General features: G+C 56.2%; 10 protein-coding genes across 10 annotated transcripts; 6 read left to right on the forward strand and 4 right to left on the reverse strand.

The window, feature by feature from the left end:
* Positions 1 to 796: 796 nt before the first annotated feature.
* C8Q71DRAFT_444017 (uncharacterized protein) lies at positions 797 to 1,636 on the reverse strand. The gene is made up of 5 exons (XM_047918583.1): positions 1,633 to 1,636; positions 1,495 to 1,577; positions 1,365 to 1,437; positions 1,147 to 1,301; positions 797 to 1,093 (listed from the first exon to the last, which is right to left on the reverse strand). Coding segments are annotated over exons 2-5 (390 nt in total). The 5' UTR covers positions 1,497 to 1,577; positions 1,633 to 1,636; the 3' UTR covers positions 797 to 933.
* Positions 1,553 to 2,119, reverse strand: C8Q71DRAFT_444221 (uncharacterized protein). The gene has a single exon (XM_047918587.1). The coding sequence runs from the start codon at positions 2,059 to 2,061 to the stop codon at positions 1,723 to 1,725; it is 339 nt and encodes a 112-aa protein (XP_047772740.1). The 5' UTR covers positions 2,062 to 2,119; the 3' UTR covers positions 1,553 to 1,722.
* Positions 2,120 to 2,783: 664 nt separating this feature from the next.
* C8Q71DRAFT_863444 (UDP-Glycosyltransferase/glycogen phosphorylase) lies at positions 2,784 to 4,883 on the forward strand (the record flags this gene model as incomplete). The annotated part of the gene is made up of 11 exons (XM_047928171.1): positions 2,784 to 2,856; positions 2,915 to 3,071; positions 3,125 to 3,290; positions 3,345 to 3,545; positions 3,597 to 3,677; positions 3,730 to 3,776; positions 3,823 to 4,060; positions 4,117 to 4,203; positions 4,266 to 4,385; positions 4,438 to 4,508; positions 4,565 to 4,883. The coding sequence occupies 11 exons, from the start codon at positions 2,784 to 2,786 to the stop codon at positions 4,881 to 4,883; spliced, it is 1,560 nt and encodes a 519-aa protein (XP_047772741.1).
* Positions 4,884 to 5,352: 469 nt separating this feature from the next.
* On the forward strand, positions 5,353 to 7,983 carry C8Q71DRAFT_444080 (uncharacterized protein). The gene is made up of 7 exons (XM_047918585.1): positions 5,353 to 5,417; positions 5,465 to 6,761; positions 6,817 to 6,972; positions 7,023 to 7,114; positions 7,165 to 7,336; positions 7,390 to 7,558; positions 7,616 to 7,983. The coding sequence occupies exons 2-7, from the start codon at positions 5,491 to 5,493 to the stop codon at positions 7,931 to 7,933; spliced, it is 2,178 nt and encodes a 725-aa protein (XP_047772742.1). The 5' UTR covers positions 5,353 to 5,417; positions 5,465 to 5,490; the 3' UTR covers positions 7,934 to 7,983.
* Positions 7,984 to 7,992: 9 nt separating this feature from the next.
* Positions 7,993 to 9,841, reverse strand: C8Q71DRAFT_444044 (surfeit locus protein 6-domain-containing protein). Its single transcript, XM_047918584.1, has 5 exons — positions 9,511 to 9,841; positions 9,359 to 9,448; positions 8,838 to 9,305; positions 8,433 to 8,788; positions 7,993 to 8,372 (listed from the first exon to the last, which is right to left on the reverse strand). The coding sequence occupies exons 1-5, from the start codon at positions 9,628 to 9,630 to the stop codon at positions 8,177 to 8,179; spliced, it is 1,230 nt and encodes a 409-aa protein (XP_047772743.1). The 5' UTR covers positions 9,631 to 9,841; the 3' UTR covers positions 7,993 to 8,176.
* Positions 9,842 to 9,923: 82 nt separating this feature from the next.
* C8Q71DRAFT_444213 (uncharacterized protein) lies at positions 9,924 to 12,408 on the reverse strand. The gene is made up of 5 exons (XM_047918586.1): positions 12,104 to 12,408; positions 11,988 to 12,045; positions 11,620 to 11,939; positions 10,759 to 11,569; positions 9,924 to 10,701 (listed from the first exon to the last, which is right to left on the reverse strand). Exons 2-5 carry the CDS (start codon positions 12,027 to 12,029, stop codon positions 10,366 to 10,368), a joined length of 1,509 nt encoding a protein of 502 aa, XP_047772744.1. The 5' UTR covers positions 12,030 to 12,045; positions 12,104 to 12,408; the 3' UTR covers positions 9,924 to 10,365.
* Positions 12,409 to 13,781: 1,373 nt separating this feature from the next.
* Positions 13,782 to 16,021, forward strand: C8Q71DRAFT_791273 (Phosphotyrosyl phosphatase activator). The gene is made up of 7 exons (XM_047925346.1): positions 13,782 to 14,073; positions 14,150 to 14,278; positions 14,808 to 15,022; positions 15,103 to 15,227; positions 15,285 to 15,385; positions 15,469 to 15,522; positions 15,574 to 16,021. The coding sequence occupies exons 1-7, from the start codon at positions 13,900 to 13,902 to the stop codon at positions 15,910 to 15,912; spliced, it is 1,137 nt and encodes a 378-aa protein (XP_047772745.1). The 5' UTR covers positions 13,782 to 13,899; the 3' UTR covers positions 15,913 to 16,021.
* A 974-nt stretch (positions 16,022 to 16,995) lies between these two features.
* On the forward strand, positions 16,996 to 19,486 carry C8Q71DRAFT_799800 (multicopper oxidase; the record flags this gene model as incomplete). Its single annotated transcript, XM_047925915.1, has 16 exons — positions 16,996 to 17,101; positions 17,159 to 17,240; positions 17,305 to 17,331; positions 17,384 to 17,426; positions 17,492 to 17,533; positions 17,598 to 17,634; positions 17,707 to 17,745; positions 17,867 to 17,979; positions 18,033 to 18,148; positions 18,197 to 18,428; positions 18,488 to 18,669; positions 18,725 to 18,809; positions 18,867 to 19,049; positions 19,103 to 19,170; positions 19,229 to 19,314; positions 19,377 to 19,486. 16 exons carry the CDS (start codon positions 16,996 to 16,998, stop codon positions 19,484 to 19,486), a joined length of 1,551 nt encoding a protein of 516 aa, XP_047772746.1.
* Positions 19,487 to 20,146: 660 nt separating this feature from the next.
* Positions 20,147 to 22,481, forward strand: C8Q71DRAFT_791293 (phosphoesterase family-domain-containing protein). The gene is made up of 10 exons (XM_047925347.1): positions 20,147 to 20,548; positions 20,610 to 20,759; positions 20,815 to 20,883; positions 20,936 to 20,967; positions 21,021 to 21,051; positions 21,108 to 21,209; positions 21,269 to 21,345; positions 21,401 to 21,524; positions 21,584 to 21,829; positions 21,892 to 22,481. The coding sequence occupies exons 1-10, from the start codon at positions 20,323 to 20,325 to the stop codon at positions 22,254 to 22,256; spliced, it is 1,422 nt and encodes a 473-aa protein (XP_047772747.1). The 5' UTR covers positions 20,147 to 20,322; the 3' UTR covers positions 22,257 to 22,481.
* Positions 22,482 to 22,584: 103 nt separating this feature from the next.
* C8Q71DRAFT_444660 (uncharacterized protein) lies at positions 22,585 to 25,717 on the forward strand. Its single transcript, XM_047918589.1, has 14 exons — positions 22,585 to 22,794; positions 22,842 to 22,962; positions 23,014 to 23,085; positions 23,139 to 23,319; positions 23,370 to 23,522; positions 23,578 to 23,753; positions 23,807 to 23,829; positions 23,891 to 23,951; positions 24,001 to 24,096; positions 24,158 to 24,278; positions 24,333 to 24,612; positions 24,660 to 24,990; positions 25,046 to 25,109; positions 25,161 to 25,717. Exons 1-14 carry the CDS (start codon positions 22,698 to 22,700, stop codon positions 25,503 to 25,505), a joined length of 2,121 nt encoding a protein of 706 aa, XP_047772748.1. The 5' UTR covers positions 22,585 to 22,697; the 3' UTR covers positions 25,506 to 25,717.
* Positions 25,718 to 27,076: the final 1,359 nt, after the last annotated feature.

Raw genomic sequence — 27,076 nt, forward strand, 5'->3', positions numbered from 1 at the left:
ATGTGGACCATCCGCACCTTTATGCACGTCTTCATGCCGTGCAACCAGCCAAACCGCACCGTGAAGTGCACAGACTTATCAAGGATCAGAAACATTCAATTCTGTAGCAAATTCTCGTTATGTATCGTCGTAGTCCAGCACGACACGAGACGCGCTCTGGAGGGAGAGTCAGGAGGCAAATCACTACTTGCCTTTTATATCCGGAACCCTTCAGGCCCGGTTAGGCAGCGCGTCTTATTGCAGACCAAAAACGAGAGTAACTCTTTTTGGTCAGCAACGGAGACTATGCGCCAGACGGCTTCCCCTTTATTCTCTGCGACACATGACATTTCTGTATTGAATTTATATGCTCTTAATTCATATCACAATATCTGTCCCTTTCGACACTATGAGAACCGCGGGCTCAAGGTCATGGCTCTCCTACTGACACCGTGACATCATGATGGAGCCGTGATATAGAATGCGCAGACCCTCAGGCCTCAGGCCGAGCAATACCTGTGACTTGGGTGAGTTGCTGCGTTGTGATGTCATTGACTAACTCCATACATAAATGCTACTTACAATATATCATCACAGAATTCGCACCGGGTACAAATACATATACACACAGCATGTAAACGTAGGTAAGGACCATAATCATTACAAGAAGTGCAAGGTCTTACGCCGGACCAATCCATACGTCGACTTCATACAATGGGATTACAAATTCATTACAGACCGCCAGCACATTTCGTTTCATTGCAACTCTCGCCAGCTTGTGATCCGTCTGTACGCAGTCGCAATATTGTATTCACTCCAGATGTGCTTGTAGTCTCCATATACAGATACAATACCAAGATGCCATTACACTAACATCACGATGCCGCACGACATCGCGTCGGGCATCGATCAGGCTCGGGGTACAGTAGGAAACACAATACTGTGGATTGCAATTCAACGAGTGACGGTCATTACAAGGTACAAGAATGATCTACAGAGAAGCCTTCGAAGCTTCGGAGCCGCCATGTGCTGAGCCACGAGGTCCAGGCTATGCGTGCCCTGTGTGGTGCCAGCAGTTGCATCGGCAGCTTCACGGCTACCATACAAGACTTTCCTGGGATGAGGATGAGCTCCTGGAATATTATAGAGCCCGTGAACGAAACGTACACGTTGTCGAAGACAAGTAATACCCTGCAGAGGTCTGCCAGCATGTCTTCCATGGTTCGTACAGGTCCGTTGTAGAAGTCGTCATACCAGAATCGGCCGCGCTTCGTTTCTACTCCCGGAAGGACGGTAGTTTGCGACGATAGAGTGAAGTGAGTCTATATGGAAAAAGACGATATGTCAGTGATAGTGGGATTGTGGTTGACACAGACGGTATCTACCATGCACGCTATTGATGGTGGCAAGGACATCCGAATCCCCAGAAGGCATGTTGGCGGCGAGACTCGCAGACTCCTGAGATAATTCAGAGCTTGGTGCATTCAGGAATATGACAAACCGACTCGGACTTACATGATGCGATGATGCAGCTGTATGCTGTCTCGGCGCGGTCAGGTCTTCCGACAGGGGCTCGAAATACACTGGTGAATGTGCATCTGGTGTTTTGGAACTCTTCAGCTTCTAGAGATATGCCGAGTCCGGTGTACGTACCTGTCGTGTATCCAGTCTGTTCATCATCATCCGCCTTGCCGTCGCTTGGCCGCCCTCTGTTGCTCGGTTTCCCAGGCATTGCGGGCCTGATCATAAGTCGCCTGACACTTCTTGTGCAACGTTAGGGCACGGTCGGCGCTGCTGTAGGGTGCTGCACATCCGGGGCAACGAGGCATTGTAGCCGTGATTGAGCTTTGACTCGGAAGTACAAGGGCCGGGGAAAGCACAGCCTTGTGCGGCGTCTGCGAGAGGCTTGTCAAGAAAGCCTATCGTCAAGGAGTGAGTGCGGTCAGTTGGGTTGTGCGAGGCAGCAAGGAGAGACTGAAAACGAAAGTTCAGGTCGCCGAGACTTAAGTAGTCAGCATGGCGCAATTGCGTGGCGGTGAACAAACACAGCCAACCTGTATTCTTGTAACATGAGTGCAACATAGTGGGACTCTGTAATATGTTGGTAAGGATCCGCAAGATTTCGTTGCGTATGGCAAGGCTATACAAGGGCGTTGAAAGATCGCGGCGCAGCGCAATCTGGCACTGTCGTCACATGATGCTTACATGCGCTTACAACCCGACGGAATCTGCCGTTCGTATACAAGTACTACAATCGCTTACCGTTGTGTAGGGGGATCCCTGATGCATAGTGGCTAGTTGCGCCGTACAAGAGGGTCGCGCGTGCTAGGCAACCTGGGATACGTTCATCTTGATCTCTGAACCGCACTTGCCCCAAAGTGATACTTAAACGGTGTACTGGATATAGGTCGCCGACTTTGGTATTGAAACAGCGCAAACGGTCTCACCCGTCGGTTCCATGCTTTCAAAGTGATCTGAAGAGGATCTTCTCGGACCCACGTCCATATGGCCGAATGGTCATTTTACCAAATCAGTACAGAGGTAGGCAGGTCAACGTCGCATGTTCGGAGTAGCACGACCGTCACCGCGAAACGATCCACTGTCAAGAACGAAGCATGATGCAGGATTCCCATCCAGAGCCGCCCTCTACGCTCGACGGGAAAATACTTGGTAGATGATCTCCGCCATTTAAACAGCCATGCTCGCAGCGTCCGACACCGGTGTTCGACGGCAGGCATAAAGCTACAGGCTGGACTCCCTTTGCGCTCGAGTTTCTCCCCCATTGTCTGCCGCGTTTCATTTGTATGGCTGAAGTCGGTTCTAACTCGTTGTCAGCATCGCGCAAACATATCGTTCTGTTCGCGTACGACGCCTGGGGTAAGCTCCAGGCATCTGCCTGAGTCTGTTACCACATTCTAATACAGCTTGTCCATAGGTCATAACCGGCCCCTTTGCGCTTTCGCTGCGAGGATCATAAAGGCTGAACAGGTCCATATCACCTATTTTGTCCCTGCAGAGCTCGTCGACCGCGTGTACGAGGAGCTGAGGCGCAACTTCAAGCCTGAGGAGACCGAGCTGCTCAGCCTCGTGCGGTGAGCTTACCTGCGCCTTCGCGAATGACCACACATGTTGATGATCCGCCTAGGGTAGTAGGCCTCCACAACGAATCCACGAACCCTCTGCACCACGACGCCCTCGACGCAGGATTCGCGAAGGCATTCGAAGCCCTCTTGCGAGGAGACAAAATCACGTGTATTTTGACCGATGTCGTTCATACTGCTCTGCCACGCATAGACTGCGTCGTCCTTGATGTAAGTTCACCGCTACATCTGTACGCGCCACCAATATCAATAACATCGTGGTAGATGTATGCAAAGCGGCCGTTGGATTTCGTCAGAACGCATGGCCCGTCGTCCGTGAAGGTCCTCGTCTGGTACTCGGCAGCAGCGACCCGCCTCCTTCCATTCTACGGCCCCGACAAGATGGGCGGGAGGAACACTGCACTCTCTCGCGTGGCAGATGAAATAAAGCGAAGCGGGCGTCCTCTGCACGAAGTCGCTGCTGAGGTAACTGGCGCATGATCTCACCTACTGGCTGTGGCTCAGGCGTCCCTCTAGGCTTGCCTGACCTGCGATGGCTCGGTTATTGAGATACCAGGCCTACCGCCGATGCATGACTACGAACTGTACCCCCAGAGGGTACGTGACCTATCGTCGAAGGTGGGCTTGGCACTCATACTATTTGCGTCAGGTCCCCTTCCAAGAGATAATGAGCATCATGCTCTACAATACGTACCTGTGAGTCGAACCTATCCCTACCGTAGCACGAAGCTCACTCCCCCAGAACACTGGACGGATGTGACGGTGTGATCCTGTCGACTCCGGAGTGCTACGAACCAGAGACGGTGGAGGCCGTCAGGCAGTACTACAAGGCGATGTCGCGCAGCGTCTTCGTCTGCGGACCGCTCACGGCCTCTGGTTCGCGTGCGATGGTCTCCGAGCAGCGGAACCCTCACGCTACGGCGGTGGGGCAGCTGCTGGACCGAGTTCTCCACGAGCGCGGGGTCGCGTCGCTGCTGTATGTGCGTATGCCTTCCCTGACGCGTGTACAGTCGCTGCATCTGATGCCGCCTTGTAGATTTCCTTTGGGTCGCTCTTCTGGCCTCCTGCGCCGGAACGACTGTGGGCGTTCCTGGACGTCGTGATGGAGTTAGGCATACCCTTTGTGCGTCTCACCTTTTGTCCCGGAGGAGCCGTACTGAGTGTGGCATCGGTCCCTCGCTGCAGATCATGGCACATGCCTCAGCTTGGGCAGTCGTCCCGGAGAACGTCAAGCATAAAGTAGACACGTACCCGCATGGCTTGATGACTCGCTGGTGTCCGCAGCAGATGCTCCTCGCGCATCCAGTACGTCGGGGTCAGACCCTGTCTCTGTTGAGAACGACTGACTGGCGCACAGGCTACGGGCTGGTTCCTGACCCACGGAGGACACAACAGCGTCATAGAATCGATCGGCCAGGGCGTGCCTATGTACGTAGGGCTTTGGCGACTCTTGCACGACTTCTGACATGTCTGTTTATGTCTAGGATCTGCTGGCCGTACCAATTCGACCAGCCCACGAACGCGGTGCACCTCAGCTGCAACCTCGACGTCGCGTACGAACTGTTCGAGGTCCGCACGGAGAACGGCGTGAAGCCGATTCGCCATACGGGCAGAGCCCCAGACGCAACGGTGGAGTCGACAAGACGAGAGGCCAAGGAGGTGCTGCAGCTGGCTTTTGGTGAAGATGGGGAGCGCAAGCGGGGGAATATCCGCAAGCTCCGAGTGGCCTTTCAGGAGGCATGGGCCGATGACGGCCGGGCGACACAAGAACTGCGGGCTTTCCTGGATTCATTGAACTCGTAGTAATAGTCTTTGTACCTGAATCCTACCGTTTTTTCGTTTATTCTGTCCCTTTAGGGTCACTAAGGGCGTAACCCTATGTAGTAGTACAATGTAGACCTAGTGACATCGGGAAATTGTCTGTGCTGCCCTTCCTCTATCTCTCCTTCCCTGCACATGTCCGTGAATCCTACCGATGCATTGCAGACGCATTGCCAGCAATGGCACACGTACACCCAGCGATTGTTGATTGACATGCAGATCTTGAAGTGCAAGTTGTGGCGTTCATCGCTGTCAATAATTATAACTCGCGGCCTGGTTCTCATAGTAGTAGCGCCCATACCTTACCCCGCACTACCATCCTTTGCAACTTCGGCTCGCTGTTCGTGGTTCGCTCCTTCAGCATCGCGCAGTGAGTGCTAGAACGCCCTCAGAGGAGAGGGACATCTCGGTGATAATCTATCTTGCAACAGGTCGACGACGCCCAGGGGTGAACAGCATCGGGTGCTCACGCGCGTACGGACCAACGCTAACGCTGGCATCAGCTCCTGCCCAGAGGTGAGCTATGCCAAACTAGGCTTTTGACTGCTTTCGATACAATCCAGATTTGAAAGGACGCGAACTGCATGCCATGTCTGGTTCGGAGAATGGGCGGGCACAGATGGCTCGGATGCACCGGCGCAGGTCGAGCAAGGAGGACGCGGAGGTGGACCCAGACAACTTCAAGTTCCCCAGACCGCAAACACCGCCCGTGGTGTCCGCGAACGGCGCGAACGGCTTGAACGGACATGCTCATCTCGAACTTCCACCATCGCCCCCTCGCACGCGCGTCGTCTCCACTCCGTCGACGAACGGGATGCCGTCCTATCTCGACCCACCGCCGTCCGCTGGCCACCAGCGCACGACCTTCGGCGCACCTCGTCCGCTGAGCATGATCAATGGGTCTTCTCTGCCTCCTCGTAGACATCAGTCGCCCGCTATGCGCCAGTCCTTATCCTTGCCCGGCAACTCTCATTCTCGCGCTCGTTCGATCTCCGGCCCATTCTCCCCCGCCAGCCCGTCCCCCCTCTCATTCTCATTTCCGGCAGATGGAACCCCCTCAGGTAAGCTGCCTGCGTCTGCGACAGCACCGGAGATGCGCACGAAGGAGAACGGCATCAGCCCGTCCCCGTCCCTATCCTCGCAAGCGCACACTCGGCGGCATTCGCGCATCCACTCGCGCAACCTCTCAGTCTTCTTCCCGCGTCCCGGTACGCTGCCCTCAACAGCCATCGCCGAGGACGGCGCGCAGGAGATCACGTATGGGGGTTCTCCAGAAGGTGTACCCATGCCTTCAGCGTCGCCTGGCCCAGGGAACCGCGAGTTCCGACAAGGGTTCTCATTCGGTGGTCAAGCCCCGACGTCTGCTCCTTCGCACCCAATGCGTCCAATGGGGCACTCATCCTCATCGTCGAACGGGAATTCGCGTCGAGGCCATCACCACAAGCACTCGCTCTCGCACAGCTTCTTCTCGTTCCTGGAACCTGGTGCCAACCATGACGAGCTCCACACCACACCTGCACCGGTGCCTGTAAGCCCGTGGATGCCAATCTCGCCGTTCCTCGAGACGCCTGTCGACGAGAAGCAGACGCCTCTGCTCAACGGGCACGCGACCCGGGATCAGAGTCCCCCAGGGAAGATACGAGCTCCACCAAGGATCGCGCCGGAAGCCGTGGGTGCAGCTGTGACAGAATTCCTGCTCGGTGTTTGGCTGTGGATTACAGCACAGCAAGTGGGCTCACTCGCGTGTACGGGGCTGGGATACTGGGTCGTCTTTGACGCGTTAGGCGTTGCTCTGGCACATATTGTTCCAGGATACCTAGCATCGCCATCTACGCAGGCTCAGTACCGGAGACCGTTCGGGTGGGTCCCTTCGATATCTCGCTTGAACAGCTGTTGATATGCCACATGTCCGCAGTAATGCACGCGTGGAGACGGTGGTCGCCTTCGCTCAATCTGTCTACCTAATCTTCGCGTCCGTGTATGTCTGCAAAGAAACCGTAGAGCATCTCCTGCTCTCATCCGGAGAGGGCCACCATCACCACAACGGAGACGAAGTCCAAGAGTTCTTCGGGTTCGTGAACTCCCGCCTTTTGCAGTCCATCCTAGCTAATATGCAGACAGAGTGGACTTCCCGTTCTGGCTCCTGCTGATCACCCTCACCTCGCTTTTGACGACCACATTTGGCTTCAATAATCATTCGAAGCTTGTCAGCAGTGAGTGAATGTCCGTTTGTACGGTGGTGTTTGTCTGACCATCGCTATAGCTGCGGGGAATCACATCCCTCCTTTGACTACATACATCCCATCTCGCTATCGTTACTTCGCATCGTCACTAACATACCCTCCTCGACTAATGAATCTCCTAACCAATCCCTACACACTTGCACCCATCGCATTCTGTATTGTCTTGATTGTGGGCCCGAGCTTCATCCCTCCGTAAGTACTCCCGCCAGCCAGTTGAGCATGTCACTAACCGTGGGCGCCGGCAGATGGCAACATCGATACTTCGATCTCGTTCTTGCAGGGTTCGAAACGGTCGTCACGTTCAGCATCGCATACTCAGCCGCAGTAGCTCTCGGCACCGTCCTCCTTCAGACGTCCCCAGCACGAGGACTCGTCGGTGGACGCATGGAAGCGTTCCTCCGAGCCATGCGAGAGGTCCGTGCTCGCATATAGTCCATACCCAATGCATCCTCACTCACGTCTTCGTCATAGATCGAACGGCACCCTCAAGTCGTCCACCTTCCCGCACCTCACATCTGGCAGCTCACGCCGAACCTCTCGCTCCCTCAAGAGCACTGGATGTATGCGCACCATCCCATATCCGCTATCGACACGAAGGCACAAGGCCCAGCGCAGTCGCTCATCGTCACGCTCGAGCTGCACGTCCGGCGCGACCTGGACGATGACCAGGTGCTCGGCCTGACGAAATGGGCCTGGGAGCGCTGCTCGCACGCGCTGCACTTCGGGTCGAGGGGCGGCGAGGGCGGCGAGGCGGAGGCGGAGGTCACCGTCGGCATCGTCAGGGAGTGAGAGCCTGTGGTCCTCGAACTGAGTGTGCGTAGTGAGTACTGATAGTCAGTAGAAGGACGCGCTGCGTGATTTGGGCTTGGGGTGTTCCTTTTGCGTGTATTTATAGCTTTCGTGCACTTCGTGTATATGGTCTCACGTACGCTCCTTGAATACCGATCTGAAGGCAATGCGAACAAGTAGTGTGATATAGCATTGGGCGTAGCATGGCATACGAGCATACAGCATGGAGACGAGAAGGGCTGGTTACTTCTTGCCTTTCGCCGGAGCCTTCCCTTTGCCTTTGCCAAAGGACTTGCCCTCGAATCCTGGGCGAGCCTTGTTCTTCGTCTTGCCAGCCTTGCCTTTGTCGTTCCGCCGTTCGTGGCGCGCAGCGATGTTGTCCGTCCGCTTCTTCTGCTTCGCGGCCATGTTCGTGGCGAGCTGCTCCTTCCGTTGATCCCTGCATACATAAGCGTAAGTCAGTTCACCGCTGCAGGTATTCACGAGATGATATACGCACCATTCTTTCTTGGTCTTCTGCTTTGTCTTCTCCTTCCGCTTCGCCGCCTTTTTCAGACGGGCCTCGTCGTCGTGCACCTTCACGCCCTCCATGCGTGCCTCCGCTTTCTCCCACTTCTCTCGCTCCTCCAGCGCCTTGCGCTTCTCTTCAGGCATGGCCGCGACCTTGCCCTTGCGCGCCGCGAGCTGCTCGAGTGCCTGCGAGGGGTTGGAGGATGTCTTCAGGTGTTGTGCTTTCTTGCTGCTGCTGCCGGAGCCTGTGACAGAAGAGAATGCGACACTTGTGAACTTGGCCTTCGGGTCGTGCGGCTGGCCCGCCTTGGACGAGGAGGCCTCGTCTGGCACAAGCAGCTGGGTCTGCAGAACGTCAGCTGTGATCGCTCGTCGGATTGGGAATGGTACGCACCTTTGTGGACGGACCCTTGTCCCTCGACTGCTCTTTATCCTTCCCTTTCTTTCCCCTCATATCTTCTTGCTTGCGGATCTTCTCCTTCGTCTCCTTCCGCCTCCGCTCTCGCATAGCTGCCCGCTGTTTTCGCCTCTCCTCGAGCAACTCATCCCTGCTCCCCGCCTCGCCGTCCCCGCCCACCTTCGGTCCCCTCCGTAGCTGCGTCATGCGTGCGTGCAGCCTTTCACGCAGCGCCTCGATGCCGCCGGACTCGAGCATGGGAACCATAGACTGTTCAGTATCGGAATCGGCTGCGTCTTCTTGCAGGTCCATGGGTACATCGACGTCCATGCCGTCGGAGTCGGACTCGACGTTGGCTTGCGATGCTTTCCGCTTGCCCTTGTTCTTCGCGCTTGATGCATTCTCGGACGCCTTGAGAGCTTCATTTTGGATGTCGAGGATGGTTTTGTTATTCGCTGGGTCAAGCTGAGGGAAAACCTGTCGTATGCTTTGTAAAACGACGAGAACAACGAACATACCTTGTCTTTCTTCGCCTTTTTCGACGCCTCTTTGATCGCCTGCTTCGGTGCGTTCTGTTTCTTACTATGCTTCTGATATTTGGAAGCGATCTATCTCAGAGAAACACATCAAGGCTCGCCGAACACCATGCAGATGGGTCAAGCGGACTTGCCTGCTCCTCGGTCTCCTCCTGCACTAAATAGTACCTCGCCGGAATAAGCTTCAGGAGTGTTTCGAACGTCTTGTTGTGTGATGCCACAGAGGCCCTCAGCTCGGATATGGGCGTAGGCATCGTATGACAAGATAGACGTTGTCACTGAGTAAGATTCTGATGAGGCAGAAGGAGGAGCAGGTGTTGCGAGAGGATCGAGTAGGCGACAAGCAAGCGAGAACAGACTGCCTGCGGGCGCTTAGAGCGAACAATTGCTACAGGCGTGGAGGCGCCCACTGGCCGACACAACTGGCCTTAGTTGAATAGTGCGGTAGACACTACACTGACAGTGCATATATATTGGCACGCATTTCTCAGCGATGACAACAATGCCGTCGTAAGAATGACACAGGCAAAATTTTGAGACTACGTGTTTAAAAGATGTGTTAGTTATATATAATATACCATACACCGGCGAGTAGCTGTGATTCGCACTCGTTCTTGTCATAGCCGACCGAAAACATCACTTCAATCCCTTCACTAGCCACTGGCAGGCCGCCATCGACTTCACCTGAGGCTGAGGCCACTTCCCACACTCACAGGATCTGCGTGAGTATGTGGCACCTATCGCCATCACTGACTGCCCGGTTCAGTCTCTGCTTCTTCGTCCCAGGGATCGTCCTCGAGGTCGGGCCCTTCTACCCACTCGTTATCGTGCGTGACGGACCACAGATGAGGACGCTGTGTGCCCGACAGCTCGTATGAGGCATCATTTAGACCGTACATACGGATAGCAATCTCCGTGTCATATTCCTTCTCGAGATATCTCTGCGTCCGGGTGTCCATCTCCCAGATCTCCCAAGCTGGATAGAAATGCTAAGTGAGTTGGATGAAGGAATCAACAGGGAGGACAGACTCACGGTCTGGGTACCGTGCCCCGAATTCCCTCTCTTGTTCGCCGAGATTGACGGTCAGTGACTCGAGCTTACCTCTATCCCGCTGCTCAGTGTTGTCCGTGTCGCATAGACTGGGATCCAAGATTTTATATGCGTGTTCTTCGAGGACATACAAAGGGTCTTCTCCATCCAAGGTATTGCCTTGTGACTCTAGCACGTTTGCTATGTCCATGAGGCCGAGAGGAGCCCAAAGCGTGATTTGCCGCAGAGAAGGGAAGTAGGCCGGCGAGTTGACAACCGCAGCGAAAGACTCGCCCTGCGCACGCAGATGATGAGCGAATGTAACACAAGATGATCGTCAACGTCAACTAACTCCAGGAATACCGGGCCCCGGGACAGAGTAATCGGCCTCTACATCGACGCCTAAATGTCTGAGGGACACACAAGTGTTCCCCAACGCGATTAGGTCGGCGAGCTTGAGCGTGCTCCTTTGCGGTGCCCGGCCGCGCTCGCTCTCGTGGAGGACTAGTGAGCGCAGTGTCTCCCCGTGGTGCTCCGCGATAGTAGGAACCAACGTCTGCCAAGACGCTTCGATTTGCAAGTCATGGAGCCCTGAAGCCATAGTCGCTAGGAATTGTTTGAGGGCATCCCGAAAGGTTTCTGGATTGAGCAGGTGGGGTTCCACTAGCTTGAATTCCCTAAGTGCGGGCAACGTTTGGCGGGTAGGTATACAGCCTTGTAAGAATGGGGAGGAGTTGCCATGCATCAGCTTTAGACAACGCAGCTGCGAACAACGCATCATCTGAAGACACTGGCGGGCGCCCTCAAGGGACCATAGCAACCAGCGCATGGTGAGTTCTTCGATTGCTGGATAGGCCTCTCTGGAGACCGCCAGGTTCGGGTCGTGCTCCATGAAGGGCGGCGCACCATGTGTCGGAAAGGAGGAGCCCCTAGGCCGGAACGACACGACATCCAGAGTGCGGAGTCGTGGAGCGCGAAGGAGGATCGGCTGGTAGTAGAGCAACGCCTCAACGTTGTAGTATGTCACAGACGACAAGGAGATGAGGTTGGGCAGCGGGGGCAGCGGGTTTCCGGAATACGTTGAGATGACCCAATCACAGCGAGGGAATGCATTATGAACAGTGTTTGCGAACGTCGTGGTGATTGTCTCTTCAATGTCCCACCTGAAATGCAGGTCAGCACCTTTATCAGAATGAGAGCTAAAACTGCCTACTCCAGCTTCTTGAGGTTTGTGAATAAGCCTTCCTTCAGCGCGTTCTCGAGGGCATCGATGTGACTGATGACTTCAAGACCTTCTCCCTGGTGTTGATTTAGCACGAGTTGGAGGAACGGCGCCTTGATGCCAGTAACGACGAGCTCCTGGACGTAACTGCACACGTCCGGTCTCGAGCGTAGGAACTCTAGTACGCCACGGAAGCGCTCGGTGCCATTATGAATCCATATAGAGATCTGACGAAACACGTATCGCCGTGATATGTTTGCAAACTCGCGGTTGACTAGCGACGCAGACTCGAGATCGCGTCGACTCTGCACCTGAAAGCGAAGTCAGCTCGAGATGGAAAGAAAGCAGCCCTCACCTACATGAGGAAGGATACAATGTATGACGTCCGCGGGCAATGCCATATCAGTGGTGACGAAGCTGTGAAGAAAACGTTGTCTTGTCATAAGTAGCTGTGGGTTTCATCAGAGCGACTCACGTAGGGCTTGTGGCAGCGGGACCGCAGGCGAGGTGAGGTGTGGGTGATGCGGCGGTGAAGGGTATTTATACGCCGATCTTGCTGCGAGATTGGCGACTGCCACCCCACAGGCGCTGCTCTTCGACTGGATTCGCACTTGATGTGGAATTGAAATTGCGGTCAAGATGACGTGAATCGACAGAGCAACCGACTCGGAGCCTCCCGAGCTCTGCGCTCCCAGTTGGTCGCAATTGCGACACACACCGTGACTCGCCTCTCGCCTAGTCTCGGTCTCAACGTGTCTGCTGCTTGAAGTACCCACCGGAGCACTCCAACTTCAACTGCGCCTATCCGGATGGTTTTCAGCTTTGAAGCGCCAGGATGCCATCATCGTGATCCTGTGTTACAAAGTTACGTACGAATGCTCTTCGCCTTGCCGTATGCTCAGTTCGATCCCTACTGTGACGGTTCATCGTCCGAAAAGCCATCCAACGTATTTGCTAGCGCCGCTCCTACCAGTTCGTTATCGCGTGTGACGGACCAGAGGGGGGATGGCTCCATGCTCGACCGCCTGCCGAACGATTCGCGTGGACCATACACATGTATAGCGTATCGCTTGTCGTGGGCCCTCTCGAGCCGTCGCTGCGTCCGGTTGTCCTGTTCCCAGATCACCCAGTCTGCGCGGATGCATGAATTGGAAGGGTGAAGTGGCGAGAGTTGAATGCATTACTTACGCGCTGGTAGCCCACCTCAGCCATACCAATGGGACGCGGTAGACAATGGGGGAGAAACTCGAGAGTCCAGGTAGCTTTATGCCTGCCGTCGAGCACCGGTGTCGCCGGGTCGCTGCGAACATGGCTGTCAAAGTCCCGGAGATCATCTGTCGAGAATATTCGCATCGAGCGTGGAGGCCGTCTCTGGAGAACTACGGCCTCGCTCGGCTTGTAGACTTACAACTTGAATCATCGACTGTGGCACCCGCCAACTGCTCGTGTATGTGCATCCTTGGCGGTTATATATTATGAGCTACGACTGGAGCTGAAGAATCCGCGGTGAGCGAACGGATGCTGCAGGCACTCACCCTCCTCATGCCTCCTTGCTCATGTGGGAATGGGGATCATGCATCATGTTTCGTTCTTGACGGTGGATCGTTTCGCGACGGCCATGCCACTGTGCGCTACGGTCATCCGACGTTGACCTACCCACCCATGTACTGGTCTGGTAAAATGACCACTAAAACCACTTTGAGGTAAGTACGGTTCACAAATCAAGTTGAACGATTGCAGCCACTCACTTGTTTACGGTACTTCCCGTTCGGATATTCATGCCATCGGATTTGGTATCTTAGCCAGGGAGGATTCGCCTTGCTATGCGCTAACGGCCTGATCAGGGTAGGCAGAATCGTTGCGATGTGGTTCAAGTTGACAATCGCCGCTTTCACTCGCTGAGCATGAAGTCTGAGTACTGAGTCCTCGAACTTGGAAAGAAACAGATCCAGCGCGGCATCCAACATATCTATCACAGGACTGTACGCGTGTCAAGATCGTCGTCCGGCGTGTCGTACTCATAAGTAATACTGAGTGACTGCTAGTCTCAACGGGAGGAGGTAAGAAGGATCCCGTCACTGTCAAACTTCAGTACAGAGTTGCAGGCGCCCATTTAAATACTGTGATTAGTAAGCGCCTGCACATGTGAGCTCCTCCTCTGATCAGACCTGTTCTGCGCATCGCGTCCTTAAAGTTGTAAAGTTCACTGGATTCCTCCGCGTCCTCACACTAGCCTTTCTGAGACCCTAAGACCAGTTGAACAGCCCGAGAATGTCTGCTTCAGATTCGCAGACGTTCATTCCGCCACGCAAAGTCATCCTATCCAAGGAGCAGCTCGAACACTTCCAGGCCTCCAAGACACACCAAGACATCGTCGCGTACATCCAGAGCCTCAATGAAGCCGTCGTGGGCGTGAAGCTGACGGACGAGTGCTCCGAGTCTCCCGTGCGTGAGTAGCATTCCGTGTGCGTACCTGGAGGCTGACTTAGTCTCCGCGCTTCTGGCGGCGGGCGGAGTGTAGGGAGTGAAGGCGATCTTGGGCGTGCTGGACAGAGTCGAGCAGATCGCGAAGGAGACTCCGCCTGTGGACAACCAGGCGTCGCGCTTCGGTAATCCAGCGTTCCGGACGTTCTATGACAAGGTCCAGGAGGTAAGTGTGTTTGTACCGCGTTGATTCCCGCATTCGTGCTGTGAGCCGATGCGCAATGGGCTTCCAAGCAGCGCTGGTCTGTTGAGGACGCCTGACGACCGATGGGGAGGTTGGATACTCATCCGCACGGAACGTGGATGCTTGAGTTCCTCAGGCCCGATCCCATTCAGACGGAAGGACTGGTCGCCCTGGCCAATGCATGAGACTATCCGGACGTCAGTCTCCGGTGCTAGCTCCTGTGTATGCTGCGATGAAGCAGAGTAGCAATATGGGTCGGGCTGCCGCCCACAAACATGTGCCACGCGGCCATGTAGGGGGCCCGACTCCTTTACAGTCCACTCACTTCGTGCCATGAGCCAGTTGCCATTAAGATCTGCCTGCCAGCTAGGCATGCATGGCGAGGGCGAAAGCACGATCAGGTCGTCGCGGGACCCAGTCCTCACTCAGAGTGTTATGAAGTCTGCCTGATAAAACTCACGCTGACTGCGTCTCTCACCCAACATTGTGCTCACACTAAACCTTCCTCTAGGCGGCCCCGTCCCTGTACACCAACCTTCCCAACTTGCCTGACGCCGCTATCCCCGAGCTTGCGGTCTACTTCGGCGAATCATGGGGCAACAGGTCGCGCATCGACTACGGAAGTGGCATGGAACTCAACTTTCTTTGCTGGATAATTTGCTTGGAACGATTGGGCGTCGTGCAAGAAAGTGATCATATGGCTCTCGTTATCAGAGTGTTTTGGAGGTATGTCACCTCCCCGAGTGTGTTTATTCGATTAGTCTGGGAAAACAGAACTTCCCTACTCACGATGACGTGCTTCACAGATATGTGCAAGTCATGCGGGTCCTCCAATCGACGTACTGGCTCGAGCCGGCTGGTTCTCATGGCGTTTGGGGTCTTGACGACTACCATTTCTTGCCGTTCCTATGGGGTTCTGCACAGTTACGAGGTCAGTCTGTCTCCAGCTAAGCATCTCGGACACTGACCAGATAATAATTTTTTGAAGGGCACAAACACATCAAGCCGAAGTCGATTCATGACAGCGACATCGTGGATGAGTATTCCAAGCACTACATGTACTTCGCCTGCATCAAATTCATCAATTCCGTACGTCCCACGTCACACGGACAACGCGTCTCGCCCTCCTGTGTAAGCCTCTGACTGATACCCCGTCATGGTTTTGCACGTAGGTCAAGACCGCCTCACTACGCTGGCACTCGCCCATGCTCGATGACATATCCGCGGTACGCCATTGGCCGGTTTCACTCACCGCATATCGCTGACTTTCGCACCAGGTCAGGACCTGGGACAAGGTCAACTCGGGGATGATCAAGATGTACCTCGCCGAGGTCCTGGGCAAGCTCCCCGTCATGCAGCACTTCCTCTTTGGCTCGGTTCTCGCGTGGGACGGGCCGATGCCGCCCCCGCGCAGCGAACCCGGCCAGGACGACGCCCATTGGGGACACGCCCACGCCCACCCCGACCTGGGCGGAGCGGGCCAGCGCGAGGTCGGATGGGGCGACTGCTGTGGCATTCCGGTGCCGTCGGTCTTCGGGGCGGCCGCCGCAGAGAAGGAGAGACTGCCCGGCGCTGGGCTCAGCGGTCCCGGAATCCGGGCGGTTCCATTCGACTGAGGAGCCTGGTCTGGGGGTGTATGGTATGAACGAGAAGGATGTAAGCTACTGACGCAATATGCGCGCTGTATAGGTCGTACTTGTGTAATACTAGCCATCTTCCGCTGTGCGTCCCGGTGTCCAGAGCGCGGCGCTTCTCCCGCCGGCTTTCTAGTGAGTAATGGGCCCATTTCGACTGGCTGACCGGATTTGTAGGAGGCTTGTTGGTGCGTGGTTGCGTCGAGGTCTTACTCAGTCTCGCACCGAGCACTCGAAGCTCACGTGCGCGCGGCCTCCGAGTATCTGCGCTGCGCCTGACACGCAGTGGGAGGCTCGTTGACATACGTACGACACCTTCCAGCCAGGTTCGTGGAACACCGCTCACGGACAAGCTTCCTGGCGGAGCGCCTTCATCCGAAGATCCCATCAAACTCTCCTCGAGGGCGACGTGTGTGTAGTATTTACGTCCCTCGCACGTTCGTCCACCAATCGTGGGTGCACGATTTGAAGTCAAAGCCCCCGCCCGCGTCAATCCCGCTAGCTCGACCGCTTCGTGTACTCTGGACGCGCTCGCGCTTGTACAGGCAGTGGTGCGTGCTGGGCTCGTCGCAGCTTACAGCAGGTTCCCGTCGGTGTGTGATTGCGACGGTGAGTAACGCTTAATCTCCGATTATAACGCGTCTCCCGAGCTGACCGACCGCCCCGCTTTTTATTGCGCCGACGTACGCCTGGAAACGCCAAAACGCTCTTGCTCACTCGCCCGCACACTTCTCGCGCGACTCGCCCGCAATGGCGCTGCGATTCACTACCAGTAGCAACGCTTATCCGTACCTCAGGATGCCCGATGCCAAGGTTGGCACGCCCAGTGAGGAAGAGCGACTCACAGGCCCTGGCCTGTCGTCTGCGCCCCGGCCGACCTCGCGATGGCGCCGGTTCTTCTGGGTGGCTGCTACTCTGGCTACGACAGCGATCATATCCATTGCGCTCGCTCTTGGTCTGGGACTCGGTCTAGGGTTGAGACACCATGACTCTGGGATCGGGTCTGGAGACTCGAATGTGCTCCCGGCTGTATCCACGCCTGACTCTAGCGCGTACCGGATGAACATGAGCCTTGTGGACGAGTCGCCGACGACACGATACTACGATTTCGTCGTTGAGGAGGCGACGGGGGCTCCGGATGGAGTGGAGAAGCTAATGCTGGTTGTGAATGGTAAGCTGAGTTGGTGGAGCACACGTTGGCTTGCGCTCAGTATTCGATGGAACACAGGCATGTATCCGGGCCCAACGATAGAGGCCAACGTCGACGACAGGATCGTCGTGAATGTCACGAACAGAATGCCGAATGTTACGCACGTCTTATTGTCTACACAGACCGGAACGACGACTGACTGATGAGCGGATTCCGTCTACCAGCGCGATTCACTGGCACGGTCTGTTTCAGTCAGTATGATTTACGCATATATTCTCGATGGTCACTGACGAACACTGATAGGAACGGGACAAACTACTACGATGGCACCGACGCCATCACACAGGTATATCACTCTACGCTTGCTGCCCTCGAGCCAAACCCAGCAGACTGACCGGATTCGTCTCGCAGTGTGGTATACCTCCGGGCGAGTGGATGGTCTACAACTTCACGGTAGGCTGCTCTCACCCAGTCACGCATCGTCTTACCACTCGCACTCACACGACACCCGCGCTAGTTTGACGACTGGACGGGAAGCACATGGTGGCATGCCCGTGCGTCGCGGTTCCCTTCTTTCCCGGGTCACTAGCCCTTCGGCGCGCACTGACAGTGATGCACCGACGCAGACGTGGACACGCAATACACCGACGGCATCACCGGCGCGCGTAAGTGCCTCGTCCCTCGATCACGGTGGAGTTGACATGCATCGATCGGTCCACCGTGATCTGAGTTTGCCTCGCGTTGGACGGACGAACGTGGCTGATGTGCCTGCTTCTCGTTTGTCAGTGATCGTCCATGGCCGGAATGAGTCCGTGCCCGCATACGACGAGGACCTCGTTATCCAAGTTTCGGACCTGTATCACGGCTTCTCTGCAGACTTGCTGGAGTACTACTTCACCGTAAGCAAGTATGCATACAAACTCCTTCACCGCTGACGGAAATGGTTTCATAGCCTGGAGGCATCGACGGTACGCCCGGAAACGAGCCTGTGCCCGATGGCGGCACCATCAACGGCGTAGGCCAATACAGCTCGCACAATACTTCGTTCTTCAACTTCACCCTACAGCCGTACGTTTGTTGCTCTATGATGTTCTCGTCGCCTGACATGGTCCCTAGGGACAAAATGTACCGCTTGCGAATCATAAACCCGGGCACTTTCGTGCCGCTCGCGTTCTCCGTCGACGGGCACACGCTGACAGTGATCGAGGGTGATGGCACGCCAGTCGAGCCCGTCGAGGTCTCGAGCGTGTCAGTGGCAGTCGCGCAGCGCTACTCCGTGCTCTTGAAGACGAACCAGACCGCGGGCGCATACTGGATGCGTGCGGCACTCGACACCACCCAGTTCACCGTACGTTTCTCTCGGGGAATCTGTGCGCAGGATGCTGATATGGGTGGACTCAACGGTAGTATGACAACCCAGGATGCCAGACAGAAATTCGCGGTGTCATTCGGTATGGCGTAGACAACGACGCGATGCCGGATGTCTCCCTCCTCGACAACCCTCCGGCCCTCCCGAGCGGCTCGCCTGGAGAGCTGGACACAGATAACCTTGTCCCCGTAGGAGGCGGGCCCGCGCCAGATCCGACCTTGTACGTTGGCTGCGATGCCTGCAGCCGTGCCTCACGTATTGACCTCGTCCGACAGGACGGTGTACTTCACGATGTCGATGGAGTACCCAGAGGGCGAAGATGAATCGACCTCGAGATATCTCGCGTTCATCAATCAAACGGTGCGTTGCCTACTCATCCCTCGAGATTCCTCCAAATCGTGCTGACCTGCGCGATAGTCATGGGAACCCCTGAGCAACACCTCGAGTCTGTTCAGCCACCTAGGCAACTCGACGCCCACGGGCTCGTCGGACTTCGGCGGCTCGCAGCTCATGACCACCGTCAACGACTGGTCTGTAGTCGATATGATCATCGACAACCTAGACGATGGGGATCATCCGTTCCATCTGCACGGATACAAGGTAGATGTCCGACAGAGCCTCTGCCACGGGCGACGTGTTGATTGAGAATGTAGTTCTGGATTATGGACGGTGGCGATGGACGATGGCAAGGCCAGACACCAAACAACACCGCACCGATGTTGTAAGTGTTATTGCCTATACGAGCACCCACCCAACATGAGCTGATTACATCTGCACAGCCGTGACACGGTTGTCATCCCCGCGTACAATTGGATGATCCTCCGTTTCGTCGCAGACAACCCAGGCTACTGGCCCTTCCACTGTCGTAAGTAGTGCATCCGCTTGTAAAGAACAGAGTGCTAACTGATGTCGGACCATCGTACTTAGACATTGGATGGCACATGTCGGCAGGGCTGCTCTTCCAGTTCAACATCTTACCTTCCAAGAGCGCGCAGTTCCAGATCCCGCAGTATATGCTCGACATGTGTGGGAGGTAGCTGCATCGGGGCATTTGCACAGTGGCGGATTCAGACTCGCTACATAGAAGCAACCGGCTTGTAGGTGTACTATGATTGTAATTCTGGTATAGATTTAGCCCGTGCCTAACTTTTGTGGACGAAGTTGGTCCAGAACGGGGGATGTACATGAGTCTCATTGCGAGGTCTCCACGGCCCCAACACTACAAACGCTGTCAAAGGGCCTACACCCACGCCACGCTTTGCGGAAGGCAGACATGAGGCCGGTACTTACGACTACGCAGCAACAGCGGATTGCAGACGAAGCGGAGACTGGGTTTGTGCCTTCGTCCATATGGAACTGGGTGCCCTTGTGCCGTAAAGAGAGCCTCTGGGTAACAACAGTATCAGCAAACTTCCGGAGTAATGCTGAGATCTCGTCGGCCCACGACTGCTCCCGGCGGCCACTCCGAGTCGAGTCCCGAAAGGGACTGTCTAGCGCGGGCAGGCATAGGACGATCCTATGGCGGTAGGACGATGCGCGCACGTTCGTACAGCCGCTTAGTGAGATTGTGTGTCCCGCAGTCACGCTTCGCGGGCAGAGACAGAACGCAATCACGCAGTAGATCTTCGAGGTGGGAACGCCGAGATGGAGGACGTCCAGGTTCCTGCATCGCGTGCCGTAAATGAACGTTGAACGTTCGAAATCCTCCCACCGTTTCCCGCGAATTTATGCGAAGCCATTGCCGAGGGGAGGGTCCATATAACCAGGAGCATGGATCTACGCACGCGTCCTGTGCTCCGTCCTTCTGCCTTTAGCTTGGTGTGCTGCTCGCTCGGTGGCACACGGTGGTGACTAGTACGTACGCGACGCCCAGATGACCGTCATTGACAGTCAGGCTCTCCTCGTCGCGGGCTCGCTCCTCGCATATGCGGGCTCAGCCCTCGCAGCGACGGCGCAGCAGTACTCGCCCCCCGCGTACCCGTACAACTCCGAGTCGGCAAACTACACGGGCCAGTCGAACAACAGCCTGCAGAACACGCCGATCGTGTCCGGCAAGGCATTCGACCGGTTCATTCAGATCTGGTTCGAGAACACTGACTGTAAGTCGGTGCATCACTTCTGGCACCCGAGTGTACTGAAGATGTTGTTATGTATCTGCAGTTGAGACGGCAGCGTCGTCGCAGACGTTCCAGAACCTGGCAGAACAGGGCGTCCTCTTCACGTCGTACTACGCGATGACGCACCCTTCGGAGCCCAACTACATCGCGGTGGCGAGTGGTGACTTTTTCGGTAACGCTGCTGATGACTTCCGTAAGTGAATTGGCAACCACATCAATATTCGCGTGCTAACCCGCCAAATTCGAAGGGGCTATTCCGATGAACATCTCTACGATTGTCGACTTGCTCGAGCAAAAGAACATCTCTTGGGCATCGTGTAAGTATTCCTACGCCGTGTTACCGGTCTAATTGACAGGGTGCCGGATAAGACCAAGAGTCTATGCCTTACGATGGGTACACTGTGAGTGTGATGACTGCAATGAATCTTCATGCAATACTCACCTCTTTGTGCAGGGGTATAATTACACTTCATTCGACTACATTGGTCAGTACACGAGCCAAAGTACGAGTCAAGCAATGGTGCTGAAAGGTGACTGTTAGCTGGCTCTGGCGACTACACCTACTACGTGCGCAAGCACAACCCGTTGATGATCTTTGATTCCGTGTCAAACGTCACGGAGCGTGCGCTCCGAATCCGTAATTGTGCGCATCACGATGATCTTCCGTATACACAGATGAGTCCTGACGGAAACGTGATGCAGTCAACGACTTCGCTAGGGACCTGAACGCGAGCGCGATGCCCCAGTGGAGCTTCATCACGCCCAACCTCGTCAACGATGTACGTTCATTTCAATTGAATGAGATAGTCCACTCACCAGGCGCGTTCATGCTAGGGTCACGATACGAACATAGACTTCGTAAGCCAGTGGATCCAGTTCTGGTTGAACCCACTGCTCGCAGACACGCGCTTCAACGACAATCGCACGCTCATTCTGCTCACCTTCGACGAGACCGAGAGTAAGTCCTACCTGCTCCACAGCCCATCACAGAAGAACTGACCCCCGAGCCTACGACAGCGTACAACATCAACAACCGCATCTGGACGCTAGCCCTCGGCGGCGGGCTGCCCACCGAGTTGAAGAACACGACAGATGACACATTCTACACGCACTACTCGTGTCTGTCCACTGTGCAATCCAATTGGGGCCTTGGATCCCTCGGACGCGGTGACACGAACGCGACGCTGAACAACGTCTTCGAGTTCGTCGCAAGCGTAACCGGATGGAAGAACAACGGCATCTCGGGCAACTCCTCTGACATTCGTGAGTACTACGGCGGAGTCTGCGCTCTTACCTTCTCTTCTCTGACGAAATCCCATCCGTAGCGTTTCTCAACCTGACAGGCACGATCCCCGGCCCACTCAACCCTGAGTACTATGTGCCCTTCAGTGCGCCGAACATGAACGCAACTGGTGTGGGTGGCGGGCCCGTCTTCCAGGGCCCTGGGCTCAACACCGCTCTGTCCGCTGCATCGCAGCCCCCGCCGGTCAACCTGACTGCGCAGGGCCTCGACACGCCTTGGGCCCAGAATCCGGGGTATGACTATCCTAATGGCACGCAGGTTTACACCAGCACACCTTCGGCGACAACGAGCGCCAGTGCGGGAAGCTGGACGAGGGGCGAAATGAGCGTGATTGTGCCTGCGTTGACGTTGCTTGGGTTGGTGATTGGATCGTTGCTTGTGCTGTGAGGATCCATGTTGGTCTTCAAGTTTGGATAATCTTGGAATGTTGGTGGCCGGACGGGACGGTCAATTCGATCTATGGGTATGCTGCAAAAGGTCCAGGCTGTCACATGTAAACCAGTGAATAGCACAACTATGTTCCCGTACTTGACTGTTCTCGGCGGGTAAGACAAGTCGTGCACTGGCAGATAGAGATGGGAGGAGCTGTTCAAGCGACCCGTCAGAGTCAGACGTCTTGCCTGCGGTCGCCTCGCGCCACAACGCGCACACGTGACTGACGGCGACGACGGCGCGGCGGCCCGCTGCGCGTGTGAGGCTTCCTCCCGTATTATCAGTGTCACCAACGGCAAGCAGAGCGATATATTGTCGGCATGAAGGACAGCGATTGTGCCTCTCTCCTTTTAACTACCACCTCAAACATTTGTAGAAGAGAGATACACATTCGGGATGCATTTCGGAAACTTGCTGGCGCAAGTACCGCTGCTAGGCTGGTTCACACCCGGAATTGAGGATGTTCATAACGTCGGAACGACGTACAATCAATGTGAGTTCTTTGCTGGTTGCTGGATTAACTATTCATCGCCCTGGCAGTACTGGACCCCGTATACACTCGTCTCCCAACGGGCGTGGTGAAGCCGCACGGCTGGGGGACGAACATGGCTCAGGTACTGGCACATGGACTTGCCAGTGAACAGCCGCTGTGGTACAGCTAGTGAGTTTGTGCATTCTATTATTACGTCGCGTCATTCGAATGATCGTGTAGCGTCAAGGACTCGATCTGGCAAGGTGGAATGCTGGAATACAGCGAGATGCAGGAGGCTGCACCCTACTGGTTGTGGGTGCGACACATACCCAATAGTTGCATGTATACTGAATCCAGAATCTCAGTAACAGCTGGGTCGCACTCGCCTACCAGCTCCGGAACGACACCCTCATCGGTTACACGGAGAACTTCCTTGACCACGTCCTGGCGTCCCGCCACCCGTCAGGTAACTTCGGCCCAGACCCGTTCAACACCTCGCTCCCGGTTCTCTTATGGCCGAGGTACCTGGTGATGCTCGGGCTCATTGTGAGTTGCACCCATACCAACAAACGACAACCTCGCATCACACTTTTCAGCAACACGCGGAAGCCGACCCTGCGCGGAAACAAGAGATCTGCGACCTCATGCACGCATTCGTGCCGTACGCAACGAAGCGCTTCGCAGACGGCGACATCGGCGATGAGGACCTCGGCGGGCAGTACGGCTTCCAAGTCGTCCGCTGGGAGGAGGTACGCTACCCACCCACACTCTTAACGCCGCATCATCTGACACCGAAAATATCAGCTCGTCCTCGTTTTACAGTGGCTCTATGACAACGACCCCAGAGGGAAGGAACAGCAGCTCGTCGCTTTGATGAGGGCCGCCCAGACGCAGGGGTTTTCCTGGAAGCGAGACTTTTATGTGGATAACGGGACGTTCCCGAGGCTAGCGGTACTTCCGGCCGAAGATACCCAGGAACGGTGAGCACTGCCACACAGTCCACACTGAAACTTCTTGACGGGCGAGGCGTAAGGCACGGTGTGAATATCGCAGAATGTAAGCCCCTGCAGACTTGTGATCGATGTTTGAATTCAAAATGGACGCAACCCGATCGCAGCACTGAAGTCGGAAGCATTGGTTTGGCGAGTCACCGGTGACCCTAGTGACATTGCGAGCACGTACGCCCATGATCGTTTCTCCGATGCCGAATGACTCACTTCCTCCAAGCTATGCCCGCATAGAGATGCTCTGGAAGTATCACGGCCGTCCCCAAGGCATCTTCAGCACCGATGAACACCTAGGCGGGTTACACCCTTCCCGAGGGTATGCCGCTCTCCTTCTGGGAAGAGTATGCAACGGCTTGACGTTCGCGGTTGCTTTACAGCACCGAGCTCTGCGCGAGCGTCGAGGCGATGTTCTCGCTCGAGTACATGTACGCCATCCTGGGCGAACCCGCATGGGCGGACCTCACCGAGAAAATCGCCTATAATGCCGTCCCCGCACAGGTACCTTCTTCCTCTCCTCCCCGGTCATTGACCACTGACGCATGCCCCACGCAGAGCACCCCCGACTTGCGCGCGCACCAGTACCTGCACCAAACAAACCAGATCGCCGTCGCAAACCGCACCGGGCCCACGCCGTGGACGACGGACGGGCCGTACAGCAACGTGCTCGGCATGGAGCCCGAGTTTCCCTGCTGCACCGTGAACCACGCGCAGGCGTGGCCAAAGTTCTGGGCGAACAGCTTCCTGCTCGCGCGCCGCGGGCGAGAGCTTGTGCACGCGCTGCTCGGGCCGGCGAAGCTATCCGTCGAGCTGGAGGGCGGGGCGCATGTGAACGGTGAGTCTCTTGTGCTGTATATCGGGCGGGAGCTGACGCGATGGTAGTGACGGTGGATACGCTGTATCCCTTCGGCGAGACGTTGACGTATACGATCTCCGCATCCGCGCCGTTCACCTTCCACATCCGCATCCCCGGCTGGGCCAAGGCCGCGAGCAGCATTAGCATCAACGACCAGCCCGCCTCCGCGCTCACCCACGACCCCAAGACAGCGCTTCAGACCGTGTCGGTCCCCGCGAGCAATACAACCATCCGCCTGTACCTCGACATGCAGATCGAGGTCGAGGAGCGGTCGAATGGGAGCGTTGCCGTGCACCGTGGGCCGCTGTTCTACGCGGTGGACCTCGCGTACAACGAGACGCTGACGCCCGCGCGGAGGTACGCGTGTGCAGCGTTCATAGGTATAGAAGACTGACGGCGCGTCAATATGCAGAGCCTCGGGGCCCCTCCAGCTGCTTAACAGGCTCCCCGGCGTGCCAGATTCCGACCTCCAACTCGTAAGCACTCTGCACTAGCTTCCTGCCATGCCCACTCACCCCGCACGACAGTACGACAATCACACTCACGATCACACACTCGTCGCCACCACGCCCTGGAACCTCGGCATCGACCCCTCCACGCTCACCCTCCACTCCGCGCCGACCGACGTGCTCCCTCATTACGTCTGGGCGACGGGCGCGCAGCCGCAGTGGCTGACCGCGGCGGGCTGCGAGGTCGCGTGGCCACTCGCGGATGGCGGCGCGGACGCGGACTGGCCGCCGCACAGCCCGGTGGAGTGTGTCGGCGACGTGCGCGAGGTAGTGCTGAGGCCGTTCGGGGGGACGAGGTTGAGGATGGGGGAGGTGCCGACTGTGCAGATACATTTGAATGACGTTCACGGAAGTGGGCAGTGATGGAACGTGTGAAGCTTTAAGACTGATTAGCCCTAGCTGTAGGAACGCACTCTACATGCATCCAGTAACATGACATGAAGCAGTACCACCATGCACGAATCACGGTCTCACTCCATCTTCGTGTTCCCCGCACCCTCGCCGTGTTCCGATTCCACCCCTATCTCCGACCTCCGATCCATCGACGCCCTCGGTGCTGGCTGCGTGCTTACGACGCTTGGATCTACGCCCTCTTGCGTATGGCTCTCCTGCCGCCGCCGTTCGCGTTCCTGCTCGACCCAGTCGTCCTTGGAGTCGAACGAACGCTTGAGGCAGGGCCCGCAGCACCCCGCCTGTCTACTGTCGCTCCCCGGGCAACATCGTGCTGCACGCGGAGAGTGGCGGGGTCAGTGTGTCGCGTTCCTGGCGAGTGATGAGGACGTGCGTACTAAGTTGCAGCCATGAGATGAGCCCTTCGCCACAGCAGATGCCTGTGGAGGGCGCAGGCGCAGACGTCAGCCACTAGTATTGAGAAAAGAGCACAGTACACGGACGTACAACAAAGCCCGCAACATGCCACGGCGACGTTGTCCGCGTCGCCACTGGGGTTGGCCAACATGAACTGGTCTATGCACGATGACATGACGCACACGGTGTGTTTACGGTTCGCAGGTGCTGGTCAGAGAATTAACCACTGAACCTGAGAGAGAGAGGTATATAGCGAATGACATCGAGCATAGCTTGCACCGCCCGCCGCTAATCGCTTGGTGGCTGACAGTCGTACAGCACAGGCTTCAATTCTCGAGGCTGTGTGGACGGTAGGAGAAGGTTCGGAGGTGGACTGGTCAAACGGCTACAAGCACAGTTTGTTGCGGTTGAGTCAAGCATAGAGAACCGACTATCCAGCCTGACATGTGCATCCGTGTGATAGTCCTCGGAGTCGCAGAACTCGCATACCGTGTACTACCTACGAATCCATGAAAGGGACGAATACAATATATTGAGCTGTTCAAAACTCAATAATGCCCTCCACCTCGACAAAGACCACTCACAAGACGTCGTGTATACAGCCGTTCACCGTCACTGCACCTTCGGGCCCCCTTGACCATTCCCCTCGGGCGCACCTTGCTCAACTTGTGGCTGAGCTTCCGACCCACCAGCGGGTTCCGACAACCTCCCTGCTTCCATCGACGCCCTTGCCACAGGCTGCGCATTCACCACGCCCGTGTCCGCACCTGCGTGTGCCTGCGTGTCCCGCTGCCGCCGCGCACGCTCCTGTTCGACCCAGTCGTCCTTAGAGTCGAACGAGCCCTTGCAGCAGGGCCCGCAGCATCCGGCCTGGGTACTGCTACCCGGGCAGCACCGTGCTGTATGGAGGTGTGGCCGGTAAATAAGTCGGCCAGGGATGTGGCAAGAGAAGACATGGGCGACGCACTGAGTTGCAGCCAGTCGATGAAGCCTTCACTACAACAGATACCTTTACATAGGGACGGTGGAATTGGGTTCAGTTGTAGGCTAGACGGTATTAAATTATGGCTACGACTCACAGCATAGCCCGCAACATGCCCCCGCAACATCCTCTCCGGCAGAGGTCG

The sequence above is a fragment of the Rhodofomes roseus genome, assembly GCF_022264815.1.
Source record: "Rhodofomes roseus strain CIRM-BRFM 1785 chromosome Unknown C8Q71scaffold_41, whole genome shotgun sequence".
NCBI classification, from domain to species: domain Eukaryota; kingdom Fungi; phylum Basidiomycota; class Agaricomycetes; order Polyporales; family Fomitopsidaceae; genus Rhodofomes; species Rhodofomes roseus.

Bases quoted from the DNA above. Each gene is read 5' to 3' on its own strand.
- C8Q71DRAFT_444044 (XM_047918584.1), bottom strand. From the start codon at position 9,630: ATGCCTACGCCCATATCCGAGCTGAGGGCCTCTGTGGCATCACACAAC. The intron at 9,306-9,358 runs GTATGTTCGTTG...GTTTTCCCTCAG, and splicing joins AAAAGGCGAAGAAAGACAAG to CTTGACCCAGCGAATAACAA. The intron at 8,373-8,432 runs GTGCGTATATCA...TTATGTATGCAG, and splicing joins CAGAAGACCAAGAAAGAATG to GGATCAACGGAAGGAGCAGC.
- C8Q71DRAFT_791293 (XM_047925347.1), top strand. From the start codon at position 20,323: ATGACCGTCATTGACAGTCAGGCTCTCCTCGTCGCGGGCTCGCTCCTC. The intron at 20,968-21,020 runs GTGAGTGTGATG...CTCTTTGTGCAG, and splicing joins TGCCTTACGATGGGTACACT to GGGTATAATTACACTTCATT. The intron at 21,210-21,268 runs GTGCGCATCACG...AACGTGATGCAG, and splicing joins TGCGCTCCGAATCCGTAATT to TCAACGACTTCGCTAGGGAC.
- C8Q71DRAFT_791273 (XM_047925346.1), top strand. From the start codon at position 13,900: ATGTCTGCTTCAGATTCGCAGACGTTCATTCCGCCACGCAAAGTCATC. The intron at 15,023-15,102 runs GTATGTCACCTC...CGTGCTTCACAG, and splicing joins GTTATCAGAGTGTTTTGGAG to ATATGTGCAAGTCATGCGGG. The intron at 15,386-15,468 runs GTACGTCCCACG...TTTTGCACGTAG, and splicing joins GCATCAAATTCATCAATTCC to GTCAAGACCGCCTCACTACG.
- C8Q71DRAFT_444017 (XM_047918583.1), bottom strand. The intron at 1,302-1,364 runs GTAGATACCGTC...TTTTCCATATAG, and splicing joins CACCATCAATAGCGTGCATG to ACTCACTTCACTCTATCGTC. The intron at 1,094-1,146 runs GTACGTTTCGTT...TCCTCATCCCAG, and splicing joins TTACTTGTCTTCGACAACGT to GAAAGTCTTGTATGGTAGCC.
- C8Q71DRAFT_444213 (XM_047918586.1), bottom strand. From the start codon at position 12,029: ATGGCATTGCCCGCGGACGTCATACATTGTATCCTTCCTCAT. The intron at 11,570-11,619 runs GTAGGCAGTTTT...CCTGCATTTCAG, and splicing joins ACAAACCTCAAGAAGCTGGA to GTGGGACATTGAAGAGACAA. The intron at 10,702-10,758 runs GTTAGTTGACGT...CTGCGTGCGCAG, and splicing joins CGGGGCCCGGTATTCCTGGA to GGCGAGTCTTTCGCTGCGGT.
- C8Q71DRAFT_444660 (XM_047918589.1), top strand. From the start codon at position 22,698: ATGCATTTCGGAAACTTGCTGGCGCAAGTACCGCTGCTAGGCTGGTTC. The intron at 22,963-23,013 runs GTGAGTTTGTGC...ATGATCGTGTAG, and splicing joins CAGCCGCTGTGGTACAGCTA to CGTCAAGGACTCGATCTGGC. The intron at 23,830-23,890 runs GTAAGCCCCTGC...ACCCGATCGCAG, and splicing joins CGGTGTGAATATCGCAGAAT to CACTGAAGTCGGAAGCATTG.
- C8Q71DRAFT_444080 (XM_047918585.1), top strand. From the start codon at position 5,491: ATGTCTGGTTCGGAGAATGGGCGGGCACAGATGGCTCGGATGCACCGG. The intron at 7,337-7,389 runs GTAAGTACTCCC...GGGCGCCGGCAG, and splicing joins GGCCCGAGCTTCATCCCTCC to ATGGCAACATCGATACTTCG. The intron at 7,559-7,615 runs GTCCGTGCTCGC...TCTTCGTCATAG, and splicing joins TCCTCCGAGCCATGCGAGAG to ATCGAACGGCACCCTCAAGT.
- C8Q71DRAFT_444221 (XM_047918587.1), bottom strand. From the start codon at position 2,061: ATGTTGCACTCATGTTACAAGAATACAGGTTGGCTGTGTTTGTTCACC.